The sequence below is a fragment of the Podarcis pityusensis genome (genome assembly GCF_964106645.2).
Source record: "Podarcis pityusensis genome assembly, chromosome: 2".
NCBI classification, from domain to species: Eukaryota; Metazoa; Chordata; class Lepidosauria; order Squamata; family Lacertidae; genus Podarcis; species Podarcis pityusensis.
The window spans coordinates 20505133-20528561 of NC_138029.1; the positions used below are offsets into that span (position 1 = coordinate 20505133).

The 23429-nt window shown below is 45.6% G+C and overlaps 1 protein-coding gene across 3 annotated transcripts in view; it reads left to right on the forward strand.

The window, feature by feature from the left end:
- Positions 1–21242, forward strand: part of LOC308471035 (arylacetamide deacetylase-like 4) — a 56754-nt gene extending 35512 nt beyond the window's left edge. Inside the window, exons 1-4 of one of the 3 annotated variants that reach the window (XM_080994923.1) lie at positions 12708–12963; positions 15880–16096; positions 16702–16765; positions 19817–21242. In XM_080994923.1, coding sequence (XP_080851049.1) covers positions 12787–12963; positions 15880–16096; positions 16702–16765; positions 19817–20591 — 1233 coding nt within the window. In that variant the 5' untranslated portion in view covers positions 12708–12786 and the 3' untranslated portion in view covers positions 20592–21242. Of the gene's footprint in view, positions 1–5734; positions 6378–12707; positions 12964–15879; positions 16097–16701; positions 16766–19816 lie in introns of those variants that run through there. The other 2 variants (XM_080994922.1, XR_013982696.1) reach the window with 2 other exon arrangements.
- The last annotated feature ends 2187 nt before the right edge of the window (positions 21243–23429 follow it).

The window sequence follows — 23429 nt, forward strand, 5'->3', positions numbered from 1 at the left end:
CTTCAGGATTGTTGTTTGCAAAGGAGATCTTAAACATCTTTTTGAGCTCATTATAAATTACCTCCCAGAATTCCTTTATTTTTTTTTACAGTTCCACCCCATGTGAAACATTGTGCCTTCCACTCTCATTTTCTTTTCTTTTTTTATATATACATTTTTATTGGTTTTTTTACATATCATTTTTAACAATTCTTTAACATAACTTCTTATCTTATACAATATTTTAGACTTCCGTCAACAACCTCTGATGATTTTCCGTTCTTTATCACTTATTCTGCATTTCTTAATTTCTCTATTACTCTTAATTATCATTAACTAATAATTCTCTTCATAGTCTTTCTTGCAATATTTCAAATAGTCCTCATTCTTGCAGTCCTATAAGCGTAATCTGTTCATTACAATTGCTTTTCAAATAGTTCCTATATTTACTCCAATCTTCTAAGAATCTCTGGTCCTGCAGGTTTCGAATCCTTCCTGTTAATTTATCTAATTCTGCATATTCCATTAATTTCATCCGCCATTCTTCTTTCGTCGGTAATTCTTCTTGCTTCCATTTTTGTGCCAGTAATATTCTTGCCGCCGTCACTGCATATAAAAACAACTTACAATCCTGTCTATTAATATCATCTCCAACAATGCCAAGTAAGAATGTTTCTGGTTTCTTAATAAATGTGTATTTCAACATCTTTTTCATCTCATTATATATAATTTCCCAGAAACTTTTTACTTTTTTACATTCCCACCACGTGCCTTCCACTCTCATTTTCAGGGTCGTGGGTTTGAGCCCCACTGTGGCGTTTGCCTCCTAGGTGGGTTATAAGGAACGGGTTAAATGAGTGTGAAGTGATTGGCCAGTGGGAACCCAAGGGGAGGAGTTAGAGTTAGCGTTGGAGTTGTTTGGAAGTCAGTTGGGAGTTGGAGAAGGAAGAGGGAGGATAAGTCTGTGGGTTGGTCGAGTTGTGTGGTGAGAGAGTGAGAGGAACTGTTAGGTGGAGTCAGATAGTTGGGATACAGTGGTGCCTCGCAAGACGAAAAGAATCCGTTCCGCGAGTCTCTTCGTCTTGCGGTTTTCTCGTCTTGCGAAGCAAGCCCATTAGCGGTTTAGCGGATTAGCGCTATTAGCGGCTTAGCGGGTTTAGCGGATCAGCTGATAAGCAGCTTAGCGGCTTAACGGATCAGCTGTTAAGCGGCTTAGCGGATCAGCTGATAAGCGGCTTAGTGGCTTAACGGATCAGCTGTTAAGCGGCTTAGCGGATCAGCTGATAAGCGGCTTAGCGATCAGCTGTTAAGCGTCTTAGCGGCTTAGCGGATCAGCTGATAAGGGCTTAGCGGCTTGGGGAAAAGGGGGGGAGGGGAAAAAACCCGCAGGAATTCGCAAGACATTTTCGTCTTGCGAAGCAAGCCCATAGGAAATTCGTTTTGCGAAGCACCTCCAAAACGGAAAACCCTTTTGTCTAGCGGGTTTTCCGTCTTGCGAGGCATTCGTCTTGCGGGGCACCACTGTAATCAGTTTGAAGTTGTTAGGAACGTATAGGACAGTAAAGGAACTAAGATTAAGAAACTGACAAGAAAAATTAACTGAAACCTTAAACTTGTTCATGCTTATAAAAATAAACTTGATCATTTGTTAATGTTAACAACTGTCTGGACTCCGTGTGTACCCAAGAGAAACGGGTTGGTGGCAGCGAAGAGGCAATCACAGTGGTGGCACAGGGATCAATAGACCGTCAAACGTCCGGGGACCCTGTGTGATCGCCACACCCACATTGGGCAAAAGATTCCTGCATTGCAGGGGTTGGACTAGATGATCCTCTCGGTCCCTTCCAACTCTACGATTCTATGAGCATAAAAAAGTTTCACAGCTGCATTTTATTCTATTTTATTTGTAAGCTGCCTTGAAAGGGTTTTTACCCTTAAAGGCAGCCTAAAAACACCTTTTTTAAACCATCAAGCAAAAACGTTTTCTGCATAGCTACTCATTTGTATGCTTTATCACAGGAATTCCACACAGGAGGAGGGCTTCTAATGGATGAAGTGCTTTCCTGTTTGATAGTGTACATTTCGCTCTAGGGATGGCGTCTTCCTCTTCTGTGGGTGGGGTTTTAATGGGGCAGGAGGCAGAGCCAGTGTCAACAAACACACACGCAAGCTTAAAATTACGCCACAGCTTGAGCCAGTGAATTATACACGCTTAAAAGTGCACAGTGAACGACCAGTCGCTGCCAAGAACACAGCATTTTAGATACTTTCCCTGAAACCAACAAGCACCCAGCACTTTCCCCCTCTCCTGATTGATTTAATTAAGCTGAGACTTGTTGCTGCTTGCCAGCACATAATGCGTACAGTGGTACCTCAGGTTAAGAACTTAATTCGTTCTGGAGGTCCGTTCTTAACCTGAAACTGTTCTTAACCTGAAGTACCACTTTAGTTAATGGGGCCTCCTGCTGTCGCCGCCGCACGATTTCTGTTCTCATCCTGAAGCAAAGTTCTTAACCTGAGGTATTATTTCTGGGTTAGCGGAGTCTGTAACCTGAAGCGTCTGTAACCGGAGGTACCACCGTATTTTATATGTCGCTGTTTCTGGGCAGGGAGCATACAGCAAAGTTGTCATCAGACATCCATAGGCCTGGAGAGAGGTTTCTAGTTACACCAATTTATTGCAGCGTGACCCTTTGCAGATCCAGTTTCTTGAAAGAGATAACCAGATTCAGCTCTTTCTGCCAAGGAGCCGAAATGTCAGTGTGACAAGCTGATCCCTTACCCCACCATAACTTAATACATCCTGTGCATGCTTGGGAGGATGTTTTTGATGAACTAGCAACTTAATTTAGCAAGGAATTTCCAGCATGTGGCCAGTCTCCTCATGCACCAGCTATCAGGATTCACCTTGAATTGGACTGTGTGGGGAGCAGGAGGAGAGTTGGCTGGCCATTCCATCATTATGACTCAACTTGTGTCTCAGAATTGGCGGCGAGCGCAGGAAAAATTCCAGGAAAGCAAAAGCTGTCAAACAGACAAGATGGCACCAGTAGATTTCAAAATACATGGCTGCTTTCTAAAGGAGGCTCTTCCAAAACAGACACGGCATATTACTTATGGCTGGAATGGGAAGGCGGGGGTAGAGAAAAACCTGTCGTACAGTATTGATTTACGGCAGAGAAGGAACTGAAAGGAATAAGGTCTAAAGGCAGGGAGGATTGCATGCCAATGACACAGAATCAGAGAATTGTAGCGATCCAAGGGACCCAAAGGGTCCGATCCCAAGCATTATCTCTCCCCTGCCACTTATCTATCATCAGGTGCCTGTGGCCTAAACTGCTGAGCCACTTGGGCTTGCCAATCAGAAGGTCGGTGGTTCGAATCCCCACGATGGAGTGAGTTCCTGTTGCTTGGTCCCAGCTCCTGCCAACCTAGCAGATCAAAAGCACACCAGTGCAAGTAGATAAATAGGTCCCGCTGCAGCGGGAAGGTAAACGGCATTTCCGTGCGCTCTGGTTTCCATTGCACCAGAAGCGGTTTAGTCATGCTGGCCACATGACCCGGAAAGCTGTCTGCAGACGAACACCAGATCCCTTGGCCTGAAGGCAAGATGAGCATTGCAACCCCATAGCCACCTTTGACTAGACATAACCGTCCAGGGATCCTTTTTTTAAAAAAAAGGTAATGACCCCTGACGGTTAAGTCCAGTCGCAGACAACTCTGGGGTTGCGGCGCTCATCTTGCTTTATAGGCCAAGGGAGCCAGCGTTTGTCCACAAACAGTTTGTCCGGGTCATGTGGCCAGCATGACTAAGCCGCTTCTGGCAACAGAACACCAAAACCAGAGCAGCGCATGGAAACGCCGTTTACCTTTCCGCTTACCTTTTAAAAGCAACAATAAGCAGTCCAAGCGATGACAAGCATTCACCAAATCTGGGCATTTTTTCAAAGGTTGTGTACTGGAATTCTCCTGTTGTAACTTGATTTAGATCATACCCTCCAACATTTCTCTGATGAAAACGGAAACATCCTATTCCATTGTTGTTGTTGTTTTATATACCACCCACCTTACTGGGTTGCTCCAGCCACTCTGGGCAGCTTCCAACATATAAAAAAATCATAATAAAACATTTAAAAACTTCCCTATACAAGGCTGCCTTAATATGTCTTCTAAAGGTTGTATAGTTACTTATCTCTTCAGCTTAGGGGTCGCATAATTCCACACCCTCCAACATTTCTCTGGTGAAAATAGGGACATCCTAAGGAAAAGCGGGACATTCCAGAATCAAATCAGAAATCGGGACGGCTTCTGTAAATCTAGGACCATCCCTGGAAAATAGGGACACTTCAAGGGTTTGTTATATAAGCTGCCCTAGGAATATATATTTCTACATTGAGGGCAGCTATGCCTTAAACACAAGGATTAAACACACACTTATATGAAAGAAAATATGAGGTATCCCACCTGCTTTCCCCTTAATAACATAAAACATCCACGTCAATCTTAGGCTTCAATTGAACTGTCATAAATGGCATTACAGTGGTACCTCTGGTTATGAACTTAATTTTTTTCTGGAGGTCTGTTCTTAATCTGAAACTGTTCTTAACCTGAGGTACAACTTTAGCTTATGGGGCCTCCCGCTGCCACCGCACCACCAGCGCACGATTTCTGTTCTCATCCTGAGGTAAAGTTCTTAACCCGAGTTAGTATTTCTGGGTTAGTGGAGTCTGTAACCCGAAGTGTTTGTAACCCGAGGTGTTTGTAACCCGAGGTACCACTGTATTGGCCTATCCTTGCAGCACCATCTCTTACAATTCCTCCCTCACGCCCAACAAACACAAAATGGATTCTAGTCTATGAAAACATCTGTCCAATCCAATTTCTCAGTCTTTTTAAGGTGCTGCAAGACTCTTGCACTGTGTCTCTTAATGCTGCTCAAAGCAGGCATATCATTGCCCTGAGGCAGTCATATGCTAGAGCGATTAGCATCATAAATACCTAGAGATGTAGAGTCTTAGGAATTCCTATCTGTTTGTGACTCTATAAAATGCCCATCGAGGGTGTGGATGGACGGACAGGAATGGCCTAGTTATCTCTTCCTGCGTATGACCTTCCAGTGGAAGCACTTGCGTTCCAACCCTAGCTCTTCCATGGCCTCCAGCAAGTTGCACTCACTCCCCTTCTTGGGGGTGGGGTGTGTGTGTCTGTTTCAGCTTTGCCTTTTTGTGGTGGAAAGTCCAGCTCTAAGGATTGAGTTCATCCATTTGCTTCGACCTTTTCTTCGCTCACACAAGATGGTTATCGTCTGCTCAAGAAATGGAATGTGGGAGCCAGAGCAGAACATGGATGGTACAGTGGTACCTCGGGTTACAGACGCTTCAGGTTACAGACGCTTCAGGTTACAGACTCCGCTAACCCAGAAATAGTATCCCGGATTAGGAACTTTGCTTCAGGATGAGAACAGAAATCAGGCTCAGGCGGCGCGGCAGCAGCAGGAGGCCTCATTAGCTAAAGTGGTACCTCAGGTTAAGAACAGTTTCAGGTTAAAAACGGACCTCCAGAACGAATTAAGTTCTTAACCCGAGGTACCACTGTATTTCATTTTGCTGCAGCACTGTGTGCTCACCACTTCCTCGAGGGACCATGCTATAGGTTCTGGTTCCCTTTGGAGGAGACCCACAGTGGGATGCTGCTGCTGCTGCTGCTGCTGCTGCTGTTGTTGTTGTTGAGTTTTTGCAATATTTGCTTTATTCAGGTAAGCGGTTGTACGAGAGAACAGACCCAACATTAGGTACCCAGAGAGAAGCATCTGCATCTAATCAACCTGAATGTTGGAAGATTTAGACAAAAAGACGGCCTCGGCCCAATATACCTGAAGGAGCATCTCCACCCCCATCGTTCTGCCCGGACACTGAGGTCCAGCGCCGAGGGCCTTCTGGCAGTTCCCTCACTGCAAGAAGCAAAGCTAAAGGGAACCAGGCAGAAGGACTTCTCAGTAGTGGTGCCCGCCCTGTTTAGGGAAGTTTTTAATGTGTGACTTTTTAATGTATTTTTAATCTTTGTTGGAAGCCACCCAGAGTGGCTGGGGAAACCCAGCCAGATGGGCGGGATACAAATAATAAATTGTTGGATTATGGAACTCACTGCCACAAGAGGTGCTGATTGACACCCAACTGGATGGTTTTAAAAGAAGACTGGGCAAATTTGTGGACAATAAAGGTCTCAATCACTCCTAGCCATGGCGTCTATGTTTTGTCTCCACTGTTGGAGGCCGTATGCTTCTGAATTACAGTTGCCAGAAGCCATAGGAGGAAAGAGGGCTGATGGGCTCAAGTCCTGCTTTTGGGCTTCCCATAAGTTAGCTACTGTGAGAGCAGGATGCTGGGTTCATCACAATGACAATGCGGTTACACGATTTAGATAATTAATTACGTAAAGTACATAAGTTGCATGAATTCACCACAGTGGGCAGGGAGACCAATAATGCAGAAGATGAACTGCAATGGAATGGAAACAGCACTGCACAAAAACCAATGCAGTGCAGAGTAGGAAATGATGTTTTATTGTCTCCCTAGGTAAAGGTAAAGGTAAAGGTAATGGGACCCCTGACAATTAGGTCCAGTTGTGACCAACTCTGGGGTTGCGGCGCTCATCTCGCTTTATTCGCCGAGGGAGCTGCTGTACAGCTTCCGGGTCATGTGGCCAGCATGACTAAGCTGCTTCTGACGAACCAGAGCAGCACACGGAAACGCCGTTTACCTTTCCGCCGGAGTGGTACCTATTTATCTACTTGCACTTTGATGTGCTTTCAAACTGCTAGGTTGGCAGGAGCAGGGACTGAGCAACAGGAGCTCACCCCGTTGCGGGGATTCGAACCGCCGACCTTCTGATCGGCAAGTCCTAGGCTCTGTGGTTTAACCCACAGGGCCACCCGCGTCCCTAGGCTCTACCAAATTTCATAGTGTCCCTCTTTGCCAGGTCCCACCAAATTCTATCTTGTTTCTGCTCCAGAGTGAACACGTACCCTCCCAAGAGGTGACCTTCTCTACCTGCCTGGTCACACCCACTGACTATCAGAAGAGTGGGGGGATACTTTAAAAACTTGCAGCCCTCTTTGCTCTGGATGTAACAAGAATGGATCTACTTTCAGCTATCAAGTGCCGGAAGTCACACGATTCTAGTTTGAAAACGCTGCACAAAAATAGACTGCTCCCGATCCCACCGAAGCCAATGGCAAAACATATATACTTTTCATTCAATATCTGAGCCTTCGTTTTTTGGTTTGTTTTTTCAAAACCACAGAATGTGGATTGGCAACATTATAAGACTTGGGAGGGTTATTATAGATGCTCTTTTATTAATGTGAATGCGGTCAGATTGTTTCTTTGGAGGTGCAGACGGAGGGAGATTTATTAAAAGCAGCCTCTGGGCAACTACCAGAGATTAAGAAAAATGTAGCTAACTACCTGTTATGTCAAGTTTCATTTTCCAGATCAAAATTCACTGTGTCAGCGGGTTTCCTTTGTTGTTAATTGAAAAGAAAGAGGAAAAAACCAACCACACAAACACGCACAGAGAGAACTTTGTATGCACTGGAGAACTTCACAAGACTAGCTCACAAGATTTATATTTTCTAAATGGCTGTTATTTTCTACTTAAAACAGAGCTTCAGATAAAAGGCAGAGGCACTTAGATAATGGTGAGCCAAGGCGTTTGATGATGTTGTTCCCATGATTTCTGTACACCAATCCAGACACACTGGATGGCTCATGCAAAACGGATGAAAGCGACAACCATGTAATACAAATTATTATGGGCACAATCTAGCCAAAGGTACACTCATTTAACTTTTAAAAGCTCCAATATACAGGCTTCTGTTGTAGCACACACAGCATAACTAAACATCCAATGTCTATCCAGAGATGGCTGAGGGCAGATTTTCTGCATTGCAGGGGGTTGGACTAAATGACCCTTGGGATCCCTTCCAACTCTTGAGTCTATGATTCTACCATCTTTACACCTGCGCAGGTGTTGATTGCCACACTCTTTGCTTTCTGAAAGGACTGCAGAAGGACCGTCTCTGGTTCACATGCTTATGGGACGGCTGTGCTTTGACCCTTTAAATAACTCATTGCCAAACCCACCAATTGAACAATTTGGATCTGAAATCCTCCAGCAAACGAATCTTTCTGAAGAACTGCATAAGTCCTGCTAGGCATCTTCCTTTGTGATCTTGTTGTCGCCGCTGCTGCCCTTTCAGATTGCACCGCTGCCCACAGGAGTTCCACGTCAACCTGACTGTAAACCCTGGGATTGTGAAGAAGGAGAAGGAGAAGGAGGAGGAGGAGAAGGAGAAGGAGGAGGAGGAGGAGGAGGAGGAGGAGGAGAAGAAGAAGAAGAAGAAGAAGAAGAAGAAGAAGAAGAAGAAGAAGAAGAAGAAGAATTTATTATTTATACCCCGCCCATCTGGCTGGGTTTCCCCAGCCACTCTAGGCGGCTTTCAACAGAATATTAAAATACAATAGTCTATTAAACATTAAAAGCTTTCCTAAGCAGGGCTGCATTCAGATGTCTTCTAAAAGTCTGGTAGTTGTTTTTCTCTTGGACATCTGGTGGGAGGGCATTCCACAGGGCGGGTGCCACTACTGAGAAGGCCCTCTGCCTGGTTCCAAGGGAACTGCCAGAAGGCCCTCAGCGCTGGACCTCAGTGTCCGGGCAGAATGATGGGGGTGGAGACGCTCCATCAGGTATACTGGACACGGGCCGTTTAGGGCTTTAAAAGTCAGCACCAACACTTGAATTGCGCTCGGAAACGTACTGGGAGCCAATGTAGGTCTTTCAGGACCGGTGTTATATGGTCTCAGTGGCCGCTCCCAGACACTAGTCTAGCTGCCGCATTCTGGATTAGTTGTAGTTTCCGGGTCACCTTCAAAGGTAGCCCCACATAGAGCGCATTGCAGTTGTCCAAGCGAGAGATAACTAGAGCATGCACCACTCTGGCAAGACAGTCCGCCGGCGGGTAGGGTCTCAGCCTGCATACCAGATGGAGCTGGTAGACAGCTGCCCTGGACACAGAATTGACCTGCGCCTCCATGCACAGCTGTGAGTCCAAAATGACTCCCAGGCTGTGCACCTGGTCCTTCAGGGATACAGTTACCCCATTCAGGACCAGGGAGTCCTCCACACCTGCCTACCTCCTGTCCGCCAAAAACAGTACTTCTGTCTCGTCAGGATTCAGCGTCAATCTGTTAACCACCATCCATCCTCCAACCGCCTCCAGACACTGACACAGGACCTTCACCGCCTTCACCGGTTCTGATTTATCATCCGCATACTGATGAACACCCAGCCCAAACCCCCTGATTATCTCTCCCAGCGGCTGCATGTAGATGTTGAAAAGCATGGGGGAGAGGACAGAGCCCTGAGGCACCCCACAAGTGAGATCCCAGGGGTCTGAACACTCATTCCCCCCCCCCCCACTTTCTGAACAGAGCCCAGGAGGAAGGAGCGGAACCACTGTATAACAGTGCCCCCAGCTCCTAGCCCCTCTAGACGGTCCAGAAGGATGTTATGGTCGATGGTGTCAAAAGCCACTGAGAGATCCAGCAGAACTAGGAAACAGCTCTCACCTTTGTCCCTAGCCCGCTGGAGATCATCAACCAGTGCGACCAAGGCAGTTTCAGTCCTATGATGAGGCCTGAATCCTGACTGGAAGGGATCCAAATGGACATAATCCAGCAGGACATAATCCAGTTTTACAATTTACATTTATATTCAAATAATACCCATAATCATACACATATGATCCCCTGAATCCTTGCATTTCCCTCCACCCCTCAATGGGTTCCATTGCCAATCTGTTTTCAATTGCATCTTACAATATTCTCCATCTTTTCTTAAAATTCCCTTTTTAACCATTGTACTTGTTACATTACAAGTGTTATTACAATCCTGCCAAAGTTTTTAGTTGTTTACAGTGTTCTCCGAGGTCACTTATAAATTTCCCCTATTCCTCATTAAAATTTCTATGTTCCTGGTTTCTAATCTTACTGGTCATTTTCGCCATTTCAGCATAATCCATCATCTTTATCAGCCACTCTGGTCGGGACTTTATCTTCTTTCCATCTCTGGGCCAGAAGTATCCACACTGCCGTTGTCGCATACATAAATAATCTCTTCTTTTCCTTAGCCTATTGGAAGGTATGGAATAGGACATCCCTATTTTCATCGGAGAAATATTAGAGGGTATGGAGGGGGTATGCAACCGCCAAGCCAAGGAGATAAGTAACTATACAACCTTTAGAAGACATCTGAAGGCAGCCCTGTATAGGGAATTTTTCTTTTAATGTTTACTGTTTTATTATGTTTTTATATATGTTGGACGCCATCCGGAGTGGATGCCGGTGGTGCTGTGGGTTAAACCACAGAGCCTAGGACTTGCCGAACAGAAGGTCAGCGGTTCGAATCCCCGCAACAGAGTGAGCTCTCGTTGTTCAATCCCTGCTCCTGCCAACCTAGCAGTTCATAGCACACCAGTGCAAGTAGATAAATAGGTACCGCTCCAGCGGGAAGGTGAACGGCGTTTCCGTGCACTGCTCTGGTTCGCCAGAAGCGGCTTAGTCATGCTGGCCACATGACCCGGAAGCTGTACGCCGGCTCCCTCGGCCAATAAAGCGAGATGAGTGCTGCAACCTCAGAGTCAGTCACGACTGGACCCAGTGGTCAGGGGTCCCTTTACCTTTACCTTTATGTTTTTATATATGTTGGATGCCTTCCAGAGTGGCTGGAGGCAAACATGCTTTCACAAGCATGAGGTCTAGAAACCTGCGATGCCTGCCGGTTAATAAGTGGTGCATAAACTATGAATGCTCATGGTGAGCAATACACTCTGCTATATAATGACATGAGGAGACTAAGCCTCCTTTCTAAGAAATAACACAGCTTTCCTTCAGTTTCCCAGTCTGCCCGGTTGCCAGCCACCCAGTGTCAAGCATTACCTCAGCTCGGTTCTTTTTTCCTTTCTCTTCCCTCTATGTAAACTGAGAGAACTCTGAAGCATGAGTTATCCAGATTCTGGAAATACTTGGAAAATACCAGTTTTTCAGATTCTTGGCTCCATGCCATGTTTTTCTGGGAGGCTCTCCAGGTAGCAGAAAATAGCAAAGCCTACAAAAGCAGGGGGTGGGGGGAGGAGCAGAAGAATTTTTTGGGGGGGGGGGCAATATAAAATTCAACCTTTCTTTTCTTTCTTTTTAAAAATATTTTTTTATTTGATTTTACAAGTATAAAATTATAGCAATACAACCGTACACATCCACATTTGTAGATTCCTCCGAATCTCTGGACTTTCGAAATTCCCTTCCATGGCTCCTATTGTTAACCTTTTCAACTGCATATTATTCAACAGTCCATATTTTATATCACTCCATTTTGTCCATAATATTTGCTACAATCCTGCTAATGTTTTCATCTGGTCTCCAAAATAAATTAAAAAAATTCCCCATTCTTTGTTAAAGTTTTGGTCCTCTTGGTTCCTGCTTTCCGGTCAGTTTTGCCATTTCATGTTTTGCCATGTACTACAGTATTTTAATATTTTTTTGGACGCTGTACTGTTTTTAACACTTGATTGGAAGCCGCCCAGAGTGGCTGGGGAAGCCCAGCCAGATGGGCGGGGTATAAATAATAAATTATTATATTAGTATTAGTATTATTTCGGCATAATACAACAGTTTAGTTTGCCATTCTTCTCTGGTAGGGACCTTGCCTTCTTTCCATCTCTGGGCTAGCAACATCCGTGCGGCTGTCGCCGCATACATAAAAAGTCTTTTCTGCTTAAAATTCAAGCTTTCTTAGGCGAAAGCTTGGATTTGCTTGAGGAAATCGACAGAACCGGGCATCCTCCTGCTGGAACGTAGCCAATTCAAAAGTGTAGAGCCAGGGCCCCTCCTGATTGGCCAGCATCCTTTCGCAGATGCATTCCACGCCATGTCATGGACGCAATAAAAGTGCATCAGTGGTGGGTTTATGCTGGACCGTCCACAATTCATTCCACCCGATCATTTGTTCTGTGATGCTTCCCCAATGTTACAGCATTGGTTGCTGCAGCAAGGGTACCGCATTTTGGCTGTTGCAGTGCAGACCCAGGTCATCAAGTCTGAGCTTCCGCAGCTGCCACCACCTGCCATTAAAAAAAAAGGTAAAGGGCCCCTGGACGGATAAGTCCACTCAAAGGCGACTATGGGGTTGTGGCGCTCATCTGGCTTTCAGGCCGAGGGAGCCGGCGTTTGCCCACAGACAGCTTTCTGGGTCATGTGGCCAGCATGACTAAACTGCTTCTGGACACCATGACGGAAACCAGAGCACACAGAAACGCCATTTACCTTCCTGCCACAATAGTCCCTGTTTATCTACTTGCAATTTGTACTTGTAAAAACAAATTTAAAAATATTACACACACAAACAAAAATGGTTTCTTGCCCTAATCTGATTAGCCACCAGAAGCCTTGGAAATCCCATGTACCTCTTCCCTCTAGAGGAGGGGCTGGGCAAATTCACACACCTTGAGATGCACCTCCAAAAGGACATCTTGCAGTTTCTGAAGGAATTACTAAACTGCTTCTTTTCTTCTCAATTGAAAGATATGTGGGTTGGCCGAGGTTTTGTTCTCTTCCACATGGCGCAGAGTGTTCTTGTACAAAAGAGAACAATCTACACCGTGTGCAAGAGAACATCACTGCTAAACCACAAGAGCCACGTAGCGTCGGGTAAGGCACAGTCACCACTTCTGTGCTTCTGAGTTTAAGGGAAATGGCATTTGGTGGAACTCTGTGGATGCTGATACTATACGTGACCATTTCTATTCATTCCTTGCTGTTTGCATGGGGAGTTTATTATCGTCTTACCAGGACCCACCTGCCTCGAGGAATAAGCTGTCGTGCAATATTACTCCTTGCCGATTTCTTAGTGGGATATGTACTTGTACTGGTAAGTTTCTTTATATATATGTCACGGGATTGAAGTCACACCCTCTACAATTAATAATAATAATAATAATAATAATAATAATAATAATAATAATTTTATTATTTTTATGCCTTCCATCTGGCTGGGTTTTCTCTGAGCAGCTTCCAGCAAAATATAAAACCATAATAAAACAATCAAACATTAAAAACTTCCCGTAATCTGTGTACAGTGGTACCTCATGTTAAGTACTTAATTCATTCCGGAGGTCCGTACTTAACCTGAAACTGTACTTAACCTGAAGTACCACTTTAGCTAATGGGGCCTCCCACTGCTGCCGCGCCACTGGAGCACGATTTCTGTTCTCATCCTGAAGCAAAGTTCTTAACCTGAAGCACTATTTCTGGGTTAGCGGAGTCTGTAACCTGAAGCGTATGTAACCTGAAGCATATGTAACCTGAGGTACCGCTGTAGTTCCTTATCTCCTTGACATCTGATGAGAGGGCGTTCCACATCTGAAATATTTTAGTTTACAGAAATGGCGAGTAACAGGCGACATGATAGAAGTTTATAAAATTATGCATAACATAGAGAAAAGTCTTCCTCCCTCAGTTATGACAAGCAGACCTTGTGGACATCAAGTGAAGTTGCACGTTGGAAGATTCAGGAAGGATAAAAGCAAGTACCATATTTTTCCATGTATAAGACGATGCTTTTTGCTAAAAAAAAAATTAGGCAAAAATTGGGTGTCGTCTTATACACAAATAGTGAATGCAGAGGGGGGACGTGCAACTAATGGCAGCAGCAAGCAGGAGATTGCCAGCGTCGATTGGGCGGGTGATTGGTGGCTGCAGCAAGGCCTGCTGGTGATTGGCTCCGGCTGTGGCAACTGGGCAGGCGATTGGAGGCTGTGGCAAGGCAGGCAGGTGATTGGCGGCTGCAGCAAGTGGGTGGGTGGGCTGTTGGTGGCGTTGAGCAGGCAGACAATTGGCGGCTGCGGCGAGGTGTGCGATCGGCAGTGGCTGTGGCAAACGATCGGCAGTGGTGGGCAGGCAGGTGAGCGAATGGTGAAAGTGACCTCCCCCATCCCAAAAGCTAAGTAATTTCTTAATTTGGGGTTTAAAATATAAGGATGGGGCGTCTTATACACGGAAAAATACGGTATGTCTTCACACCAGACATATTCAAACTATGGAAGTCACTCTCACCGGAGGCAGTGATGGTTGCCAAGTTGAATAGCTTCTGAAGGCGATTAGGCAAATTCACGGAGGAGAAAGCTATGGATGTCTGCTAGGCTCCATGGCTCTGCTCTGCCTCCACAACTGGAGGCCACAGTGCTTCTGAATACCAGTTGCTGGAAGGGGAGAGGACTCCTGTGCTCAGATCCTGCATGGCAGTTGCCCACAGGAACTGTGAGAACAGGCTGCTGGACTAGATGGGCCATTGGCCAGGTCCAACAAGCTCTTTTTACATTCTTATGTACACACACACACACACACACACACACACACATATCTTCAAGCCACCCCAATCTCTGAGTGGTGAATGAAAGGATATAGTACGTTTCCAGGCACAATGCAAAGTGCTGGTGCTGACCTTTAAAGCCCTAAATGGCCTCAGTCCAGTATATATGAAGGAGCGTCTCCACCCACATCATTCTACCTGGACACTGAGGTCCAGCTCCGGGAGCCTTCTGGCGGTTCCCTCACTGCGAGAAGCCAAGTTACAGGGAACCAGACAGAGGGCCTTCTTGGTAGTGGCGCCAAGAACACCCTCCCACCAGATGTCAAAGAGAACAACAACTACCAGACTTTTAGAAGACATCTGAAGGCAGCCCTGTTTAGGGAAGCTTTTAATGTTTAATAGGTTATTGTATTTTAGTGTTCTGTTGGAAGCCACCCAGAATGGCTGGGGGAACCCAGCCAGATGGGCAAGGTATAAATAATAAATTGTTGTTGTTGTTGTTGTTGTTGTTGTCATCATTCAGTGCAGACCCTCCAAGAGTCCCTATGTTCCAGGGATAGTCCCAGATTCACAGAAGCCGTCCCGCTTTCTGATTTGATCCCAGAATGTCCCGCTTTTCCTTAGGACGTCCCTATTTTCATTGGGAAAATGTTGGAGGGTATGAAGTTAACCAATCCCCAAGCCATCTGATGGCAGCCCTGTGTTGGGAAGATTTTTTAAAAAATGTTTAATGTTTTCTTATGTTTTTATATATGTTGGAAGTCATCCAGAGTGGCTGGGGCAACCCAGTCAGATGAGTGGGGTATAAATAATAAAGTTGTTGTTGTTGTTGTTGTTAAATAGGACATCCCTATTTTCATCGGAAAAATGTTGGAAGGTATGACAGTTTCCTCACATGTGAGGGTTTTGTTCCACAGGCTGCGTATATATGCAAATATGGGAGTGGCCGCCAAGACCATATAGCATTGGTCCTGAAAGACCTACACTGGCTCCCAGTACATTTCCGAGCACAATTCAAAGCCCTAAACAGCCTTGCCATGTATAGCTGAAGGAGCGTCTCCACCCCCATTGTTCAGCTAGGACACTGAGGTGCAGCTCCGAAGTTCTTCTGGTGGTTTCCTCACTATGATAAGTGAAGCTACAGGGAACCAGGCAGAGGGCCTTCTCAGTAGTGGTGCCCACCCTGTGGAACGCCTTCCCATCAGATGTCAAGGATATAAATAAATATCTGACTTTTACAAGACATCTGAAGGCATCTTAGGGAAGTCTTTAATGTTTGGTGTTTTATTGTGTTTTTTATATTCTGTTGGGAGCCACTCAGAGTGGCTGGGGAAACCCAGCCAGATGGACAGGGTATAAATATTTTTTTTTAATTAGTAGTAGTGGTAGTAGTAGTAGTAGTAGTAGTAGTAGTATTGCAAAAACTTTCAAAGGCTGAGGGCTGATAATAAATTCTGAATATTTTGGTTTAAACAGGGAGTGCTTCTGGAAAAACTGGGCATTTGCCATAGGTATATCATCTGGAGGGCTGTGTACAAAGCAATGCCACCAATAAAGGACTCAAAGTTGATCATAAAGGACCTGGTTTTCGATGAGGTGCCCGTGAGGGTATACTGGCCCAAGACATCACATGCTGGGAACAGGAGAGGAGTCATCTATCTTCATGGAGGTGCTGGACTCTTTGGAAGCATCCGTAAGTTCTTTGAAATAGTTTCAAAATGGTTCACGATATCATCTGAGTAGAATTTGGGGTGGTACTTTCATGTAAAGTTCCTGGGAGTGGTTTGTACTGCTCCTGTAGGCAGTTTAAGTTTAGTGTCAGGGTCAAGGGGGAAAAATCCTTAACATATCAAAGGTTTTTTTTCTGATTCGTGCCTCAAAGGACTTCTATGAAAGGGCTTCCAGAGGTGATTGGAAATAACTGGAAAGAAGCCCAGAAATGTGGGTGTAAGTTTGGTTCTGTTCTGATTTTTACCCATTGACACTGCTCTGTTACTGATCAGTAAAATCCACATAATGGTTTTCAGCTGGCGGTGCCCCAGTGACAAAGAGTTCAGTCCAACTCAGCTTTTCTCAGATGAGATTCATGGAAAGTCGCTGTTTTCTACAATCAGGTATCATATACACCTCATGACATAAAAATAAATAAATAAGCAGATCGAAATTAGTCCTATCTCTTGATTTCGACAGATTTACTTTCAGTAGGACTAGCACTGCACCCAACTCACAATGATTTCAATGTGAATGACCAGGAAAAAAATGGTAACGGGGGGGGGGGGGGCTTGTGCTTTCTTCCAGGAGCCTCTGAAAGGGTTTGTCGTTCCATTGCCCACCTAAGTGATTCAGTAGTTGTGAGTGTCGGGTAAGTGGCTTCACTCTCATTATATCAGAAGGAATGTGTAATGCCCCCAGCTTCTACCTTTCCGAAGACCTAAACCAATAATAATAATAATAATAATAATAAATTTTTTTATTTATATGCTCCCCGTCTGACTGGGTTGCCCCAGCCACTCTGGATGACTCCCAACAAAACTAGTAAAAATACAATACAGCCATACCTCTTGTTACATTTGGTTCAGGTTACATTCTTTCAAGATACGTCCCGCAGCAACCCGGAAGTAATGGAACAGGTTACTTCCGGGTTTCGTTGCTCGAGCATGCGCAGATGCTCAAAATGACATCACGCGCATGCACAGAAGCGGCGAATCGTGACCCCCGCACGCGCAGACGCGGGTTGCGTTCTGCTCAGGTTGCGAATGGGGCTCCGGAATGGATCCAGTTTGCAACCAAAGGTACCACTGTATAACATCACCCACTAAAAATTTCCCTGAACAGGGCTGCCTTCAGATGTCTGTTAAAAATCACATAGCTATTTATCTCCTTGACATCTGCTGGGAGGGTGTTCCACGGGGGCCCCTCTGCCTGGTTCCCTGTAATTTCTCCTCTCGCAATGAGGGAACCACCAGAAGGCCCTTGGAGCGGGATCTTTGTGTCCAGGCTGGATTATGGGAGTATAGATGCTCCTTCAAGTATACAGGGGCCGAAGCCATTTAGGGCTTTAAAGGTCAACATCAACACTTTGAATTGTGCTCAGAAACGTACTGGAAACCAATGTAGTTCTTTTAGGACTACAGTGTTACATGGTCCTGGTGGCTGCCCCCCGGTCACCCGTCTAGCTACTGCATTCTGGATTAGTTGTCGTTTCCAAGTCACCTTCAAAGGTAGCCCCACGTGGAGCACATTGCAGTAGTCCAAGCAGGAGATAACCAGAGCAGGTACCACCACCCTGGCGAGACAATGTGCTGGCAGGTAGGGTGTCAGCTGGTGTAGCAAATGGAGCTGGTAAACAGCTGCCCTGGACACAAAATTGACCTGTGTCTCCATGGACATCTGTGAGGCCAAAATGACTCCCAGGCTGCTCATCTGGTCCTTCAGGGGCACAGTTACCCCTTGCAGGACCAGGGAGTCCCCCACACCTGCCTGCATCCTGTCCCCCCAAAACAGTCGTCTTCGTCTTCTTCTCCTCCTCCTCCTCCTCCTCCTCCTCCTCCTCCTTTGGCGATCACTCGTAGCAGAATAAGATTGTCTTTCATGAACAAGGTCTTAACAGTGAGTCCGTAAATGACTATAGAGGCCAATTCTGGATCCACACGTCTTTCCACAGTGGGAACATAGGTTTCCAGGCCGGAGTTAATCACGGTGAGGGTTTGCCAAGCGTGCCTTCCTCTTAGCGCATTTCTCCCTTTCGTCCTGTGTGTCTTCAAAGCCCATGACACTTTTGGTAAAGGCTGTTCTCCAATTGGAGCGCTCGCAGTTGGAGTGCCCAGAAACAGTACTTCTGTCTTGTTGGTATTCAACTTCAATCCATTAACCGCCATCCAGCCTGATAATGTTTTAAACATGGTGATTTTGCCATGGGTGATCATTTTTGTATTTAGATTTTTATGGCTGGGGCCCAAATCCCTTTGACTTTGAACATAATAAGAACTGTGCTGGATCCAGCCAAAGGGGACCTATCTAGTCCAGCATCCTGTTCTCACAGTGGCCCACGAAATGCCCCAATGGGAAACGCACAAGCAGGACCTGAACAGAAGAGTCCTCTCCCTAGCTGCAATTTCCAGGAATAATATTTATTTATTTATTTATTTATTTAGACATACCCCGCCCATCTGGCTGGGTTTCCCCGCCACTCTGGGTGGCTCCCAACAGAATATTAAAAACATGAAAAAACAATAAAAGCTTCCCTAAACAGGGCTGCCTTCAGATGCCTTCTAAAAGTCAGATAGTTGTTTATTTCCTTGACATCTGATGGGAAGGCGTTCCACAGGGCGGGCGCCACTCCCGAGAAGGCCCTCTGCCTGGTTCCCTGCAACCTCACTTCTCGCAAGGAGGGAACCACCAGAAGGCCCTCAGAGCTGGACCTCAGTGTCTGGGCTGAACGATGGGGGTGGAGATGCTCCTTCAGGTATACTGGGCCGAGGCCGTTTAGGGCTTTAAAGGTCAACACCAACAATTTGATTTGTGCTCAGAAACGTACTGGGAGCCAACTGGTATTCAGAAGCATTACTGCCTCTTCTAGGAGTCTTCCCAACCCGATCAGGAGAGCTGCAATGGAGGGAGGACAGACAGACATCAAGTACTGGGGATAATAACTTCATTGCTGCTCAGGTAGCTGGAGCGATGCTACAGGATCCTGCTAATGGAAAGGGAAAAACAAGAAGGAAGCAGCTGGAGGGTAGAGGAAGATGTGCGACTATGTGTATGAACCAGTCGATTTGTCCAAAAGGAAAGTTTGCATTTGCTTGCCATTCACCGCTGTGGCCCCCAGAAAGTTACATAGAAAGGAATGTAGCCCTGGGGAGGTAAAAACATTCCCAACCCTTTCAGTATGCCATGCAGTAATCATAGAATCTTAAGAGTTGGAAGGGACCCAAGGGCCATCTAGTCCAATCCAATGCAGGAATATCAGCCAAAGCATTAATAATAATAATAATAATAATAATAATAATAATAATTTATTATTTATACCCCGCCCACTCAGGGCAGCTTCCAACAAAACACTAAATTACAATAACCTATTAAACATTAAAAGCTTCCCTAAACAGGGCTGCCTTCAGATGTCTTCTAAAAGTTTGGTAGTTATTTTTCTCTTTGACATCTGGTGGGAGGGTGTTCCACAGGGCGGGTGCCACTACCGAGAAGGCCCTCTGCCTGGTTCCCTGTAACTTGGCTTCTCGCAGTGAGGGAACCGCCAAAAGGCCGTCGGCGCTGGACCTCAGTGTCTGGGCAGAACGATGGAGGTGGAGACACTCCTTCAGGTATATTGGACCGAGGCCGTTTAGGGCATCCATGACAGATGGCCAAAATGGCCTGTATGTGATTGAATGTGGGCAACCTTTTGCTTTCTCTTTAGATTCCGTTTAGCTCCTGAGCATCCGTATCCAGTCCCATTCCTGGACTGCTGTACTGCTGCAATCCACTTTCTGAAGAATGCAAAGGAATACAGAGTGGACCCCAACTGCATCGCCATTGTTGGGGAGAGTAGCGGGGGGACATTTGCCGCAGCCGTTTGTCAAGAGCTGGTGACCAGAGAGGACCTGCCAAGACTGCGAGGTCAGGTCCTGATCTACCCATTCCTACAAACCGGGGACTTTGATTTGCCCTCCTATCAGCAAAACCAAGCAGTCCCTCCCTTGTTCAGGAAACGAGCAGTCCATTTTGGCTTGAGACATCTCACCGGGAAGGAGATTGATGTGGACGGAGTTATCAAAGGCGCCCATGTCCCTTACGATTTGAGGGAGAAATACCGGAAATGGGTCAACGTTGATTACATTCCAGAAGAATTCAAGGCTAGGGGCTATGTCCCTAAAGCACCTGCCCCGTTTTCAGAAGAACTTTATGAGCAAGTTAAAAGAGCTGGAGAGGCCATCTATGCTCCACTTCTAGCGGAGGATCACATAATCCGCCAACTCCCTGAGACTTTCATTCTAACCTGCGAATATGATGTCCTCCGGGACGACGGGCTGTTGTACAAGAAGCGGTTAGAGGACAACGGGGTGCCGGTGACATACCACCATCTTCCAGACGCAAGCCATGCAACCATGAGCTTTTACGCTATGGGGCCGCTTGAATTACCGAGCTCCAAGATATGCATGCAGCATGTAGTACAGTTCTTAAAAGGTTTATAGAAACGAAATGTATAAGATGAGAAATAACAAACATTGGAAATGTAAAGAAAAAGAGGGGAACTTTTATCACACGTGGTGGACTTGTTGCAAGGTGAAAAGCTTATTGGGAAATGATATATAACGAGTTAAAGAAAATGTTTAAAAGTACAGTGGTAACTCGGGTTACATACGCTTCAGGTTACAGGCCCTGCTAACCCAGAAATAGTACCTCGGGTTAAGAACTTTGCTTCAGGATGAGAACAGAAATTGTGCTCCAGCAACGTGGCAGCAGCAGGAGGCCCCATTAGCTAAAGTGGTGCTTCAGGTTAAGAACAGTTTCAGGTTAAGAACGGACCTCCGGAACGAATTAAGTACTTAACCCGAGGTACCACTGTACCTTTGTGGAAAAAACCAGAGGCATTTTTGTTAGGTATAGTAGGGGAAGAGATCCCAAAGAAAGATCTAAAACTGTTTATTTTTGCAACAACTGCAGCAAGAACTCTTTTAGCCCAAAAATGGAAACAACAGGAAATTCCATCGTTAGAAGAGTGGCAGACGAAAATGATAGACTATGCAGAATTGGCAAAGCTGACCGGGAAAATCGGAAACCAGCGTGATCAAGCTTTCCAAAGAGACTGGAGTGAATTTGTTCAATACACGAAGGATGTATTCAATACATGTAAACAAATAACAACACTAGCAGGGTTGTTGTAAAAAAACTTGCAATGTTAAAGATATGTTCCTTTTTATCTTTATTTAAAAGTTTGTGATAAACAGAAGCAGTGCAAAGGGAATTAGAAAATGTATAATTGCTATGAAGTAAAAAGGGATGAGAAAAACCACAAACAGGGAGGGAGGGAAGTCGAAGCTCAAGTGGGAAAATAAGTAAGGAATATAATTGTGTTTAAATATGACAAAATGGAAACTTAATAAAAAATATTTTTAAAAAATAAATAAATAAAAGGCTTATAGAAAGGAATGAGCTTCTTTGTCTTCCAATGGCAGCCTTCCCTTTCTGTGGGGCAGTATTCCCCCTGACCGATTGTCCCAATCCCAAAGTAAGAAGGAAAACTCAGATCCAGAATTCTACGCAGTCTGATTTATTGAGCAATAAGCTAAACTGAGCTAAGCCCTTGGGAGTGATATGAACTCATTTAAGGACACCAGCGTTAGACAGGATTAAAGCGAAACCCAAGGGTGGGGATATATTTACCCTCCCCCACAGCAGATAGGCTGAGCTGCCTGATCCAGTGCTTTTTTTTCTGGGGGGATGCAGGGGTACACATACCCCTAAACATTTTGTGAATCTAACAGGAGAAGAATTTTTAAAAATAATAATTCTAAATTAGTCTCTTCTCTAGCACAGTGAATCATCAGTTCCATCGCTACTCCCAATGTTGGCCTAATTTCCTGTCACGGTGTTTCCTGAGTCTCAGGCGGAAGCGGGCGTTTAATGTGTGAAGTAGGAGTTTGAACCTAGCATGGTGATTGGTCAGTTTCGTTGCTGCCACCTCCGATGGCGGCTTCATTTCCTTTCCCAGTGATTTTCTTGAGTCAAAATGAGAGTACCCCTAAACATTTTTTTAGGAGGGGAAAAAAAGGACTGACCGGATCCCTTCGGATGCCAGGATGGGCTCCTGCAAATTCGCTATGTTTTGGAAAATTCAGGGCACTTGGAGGGTTTGCAAGGAATGAGACACTCTAGCTAGTCCAGGGAGGGAGTTCCAGAGTCTGGGAGCAGCCACTGAGATAATCATGAATGTATGATAGAAAGGATATGCAGAAGGGCCCACGGGCCTCTCCCATCTCTGTATAACCTCAGAAATGCACATGTTTCTTTGGTAGAAGCCCTGCAACCAAATATCCATGTACATGGAAATCTAGTTTGTGCTAGCTGTCAGCGAACTGCCATCAGTGCCGGAGGGAGAGAGAGAGCTCCAGAGGGATCCCAGAGAGTGTCACGGGATTGGGAGAGGCAGCCCATCTTCTGGGGAAGGGAATCAGCTCAGCTCCAGTGGAGAAGGGGGGCAGATGGGGGAATCTGAGAGGGAGTCACATAACTCCTTGCCTGGGACCAGCGGGGGGAGGAAGGGTCCTCCGCTGCCTACGCCTTCCTTGCGCAGAAGGCTTCCGCGCAGGGAAAGTAGGAGGAGACTGGGCGTGAAAGAACTTCTTTGCTGGAAGAAGTTTAAGAAACGCCCACTGACGGATTCTGCCAGCGATTGAGACAGCCACGGGTGAGTGGCTGTCCGGACAGAAAAGGTTCACTTAGGCAACCCAGCCAGGTGTAGGCACCGGCTTACGCACGAGCAACCCCTAGAACCACTACACTAGCCTTCTGCTTTGGGGGGAAATTTTACACGGGATGATTTTTAAAAAGCAATCACTGCCCACATGCAGCCTGAATACTATGAGATGCACAGCTGCAAGTCTGAATCAGCCTTCAGTTGATTACAGACCTCATGTTTAATTCCCCAGCATCCTTTGATATCTAAGCACTACCTGCTTTGTAAAGTCCTGCAAATCTTTTGCCTTTCATTTTGGGCGCTATCTTTTTCCATCTTTCATACACGGATATGTCCTTGTTATTTCAATTAAGACTAGCAGAAAGAATTGGAGAGGCTCATAGTTTCAAGCATATAAATCTAGGGCAGCTGTGGTTCAAGTCACCAAAACATGGAAATAGAGTTTCCTACAAACCGATCCTCTTCCCTGAGGCCAGCTCAACGGCTGTGATGAGTCACCGATTCAAAAACGATTTCAAAATGATGGCAGCATTAATTTCCAGAATCGATAAACCATAGGATGCATTGATGCACTTTTCTGTGACATCCCACCTTTCATCTAAGTCAGGATTGG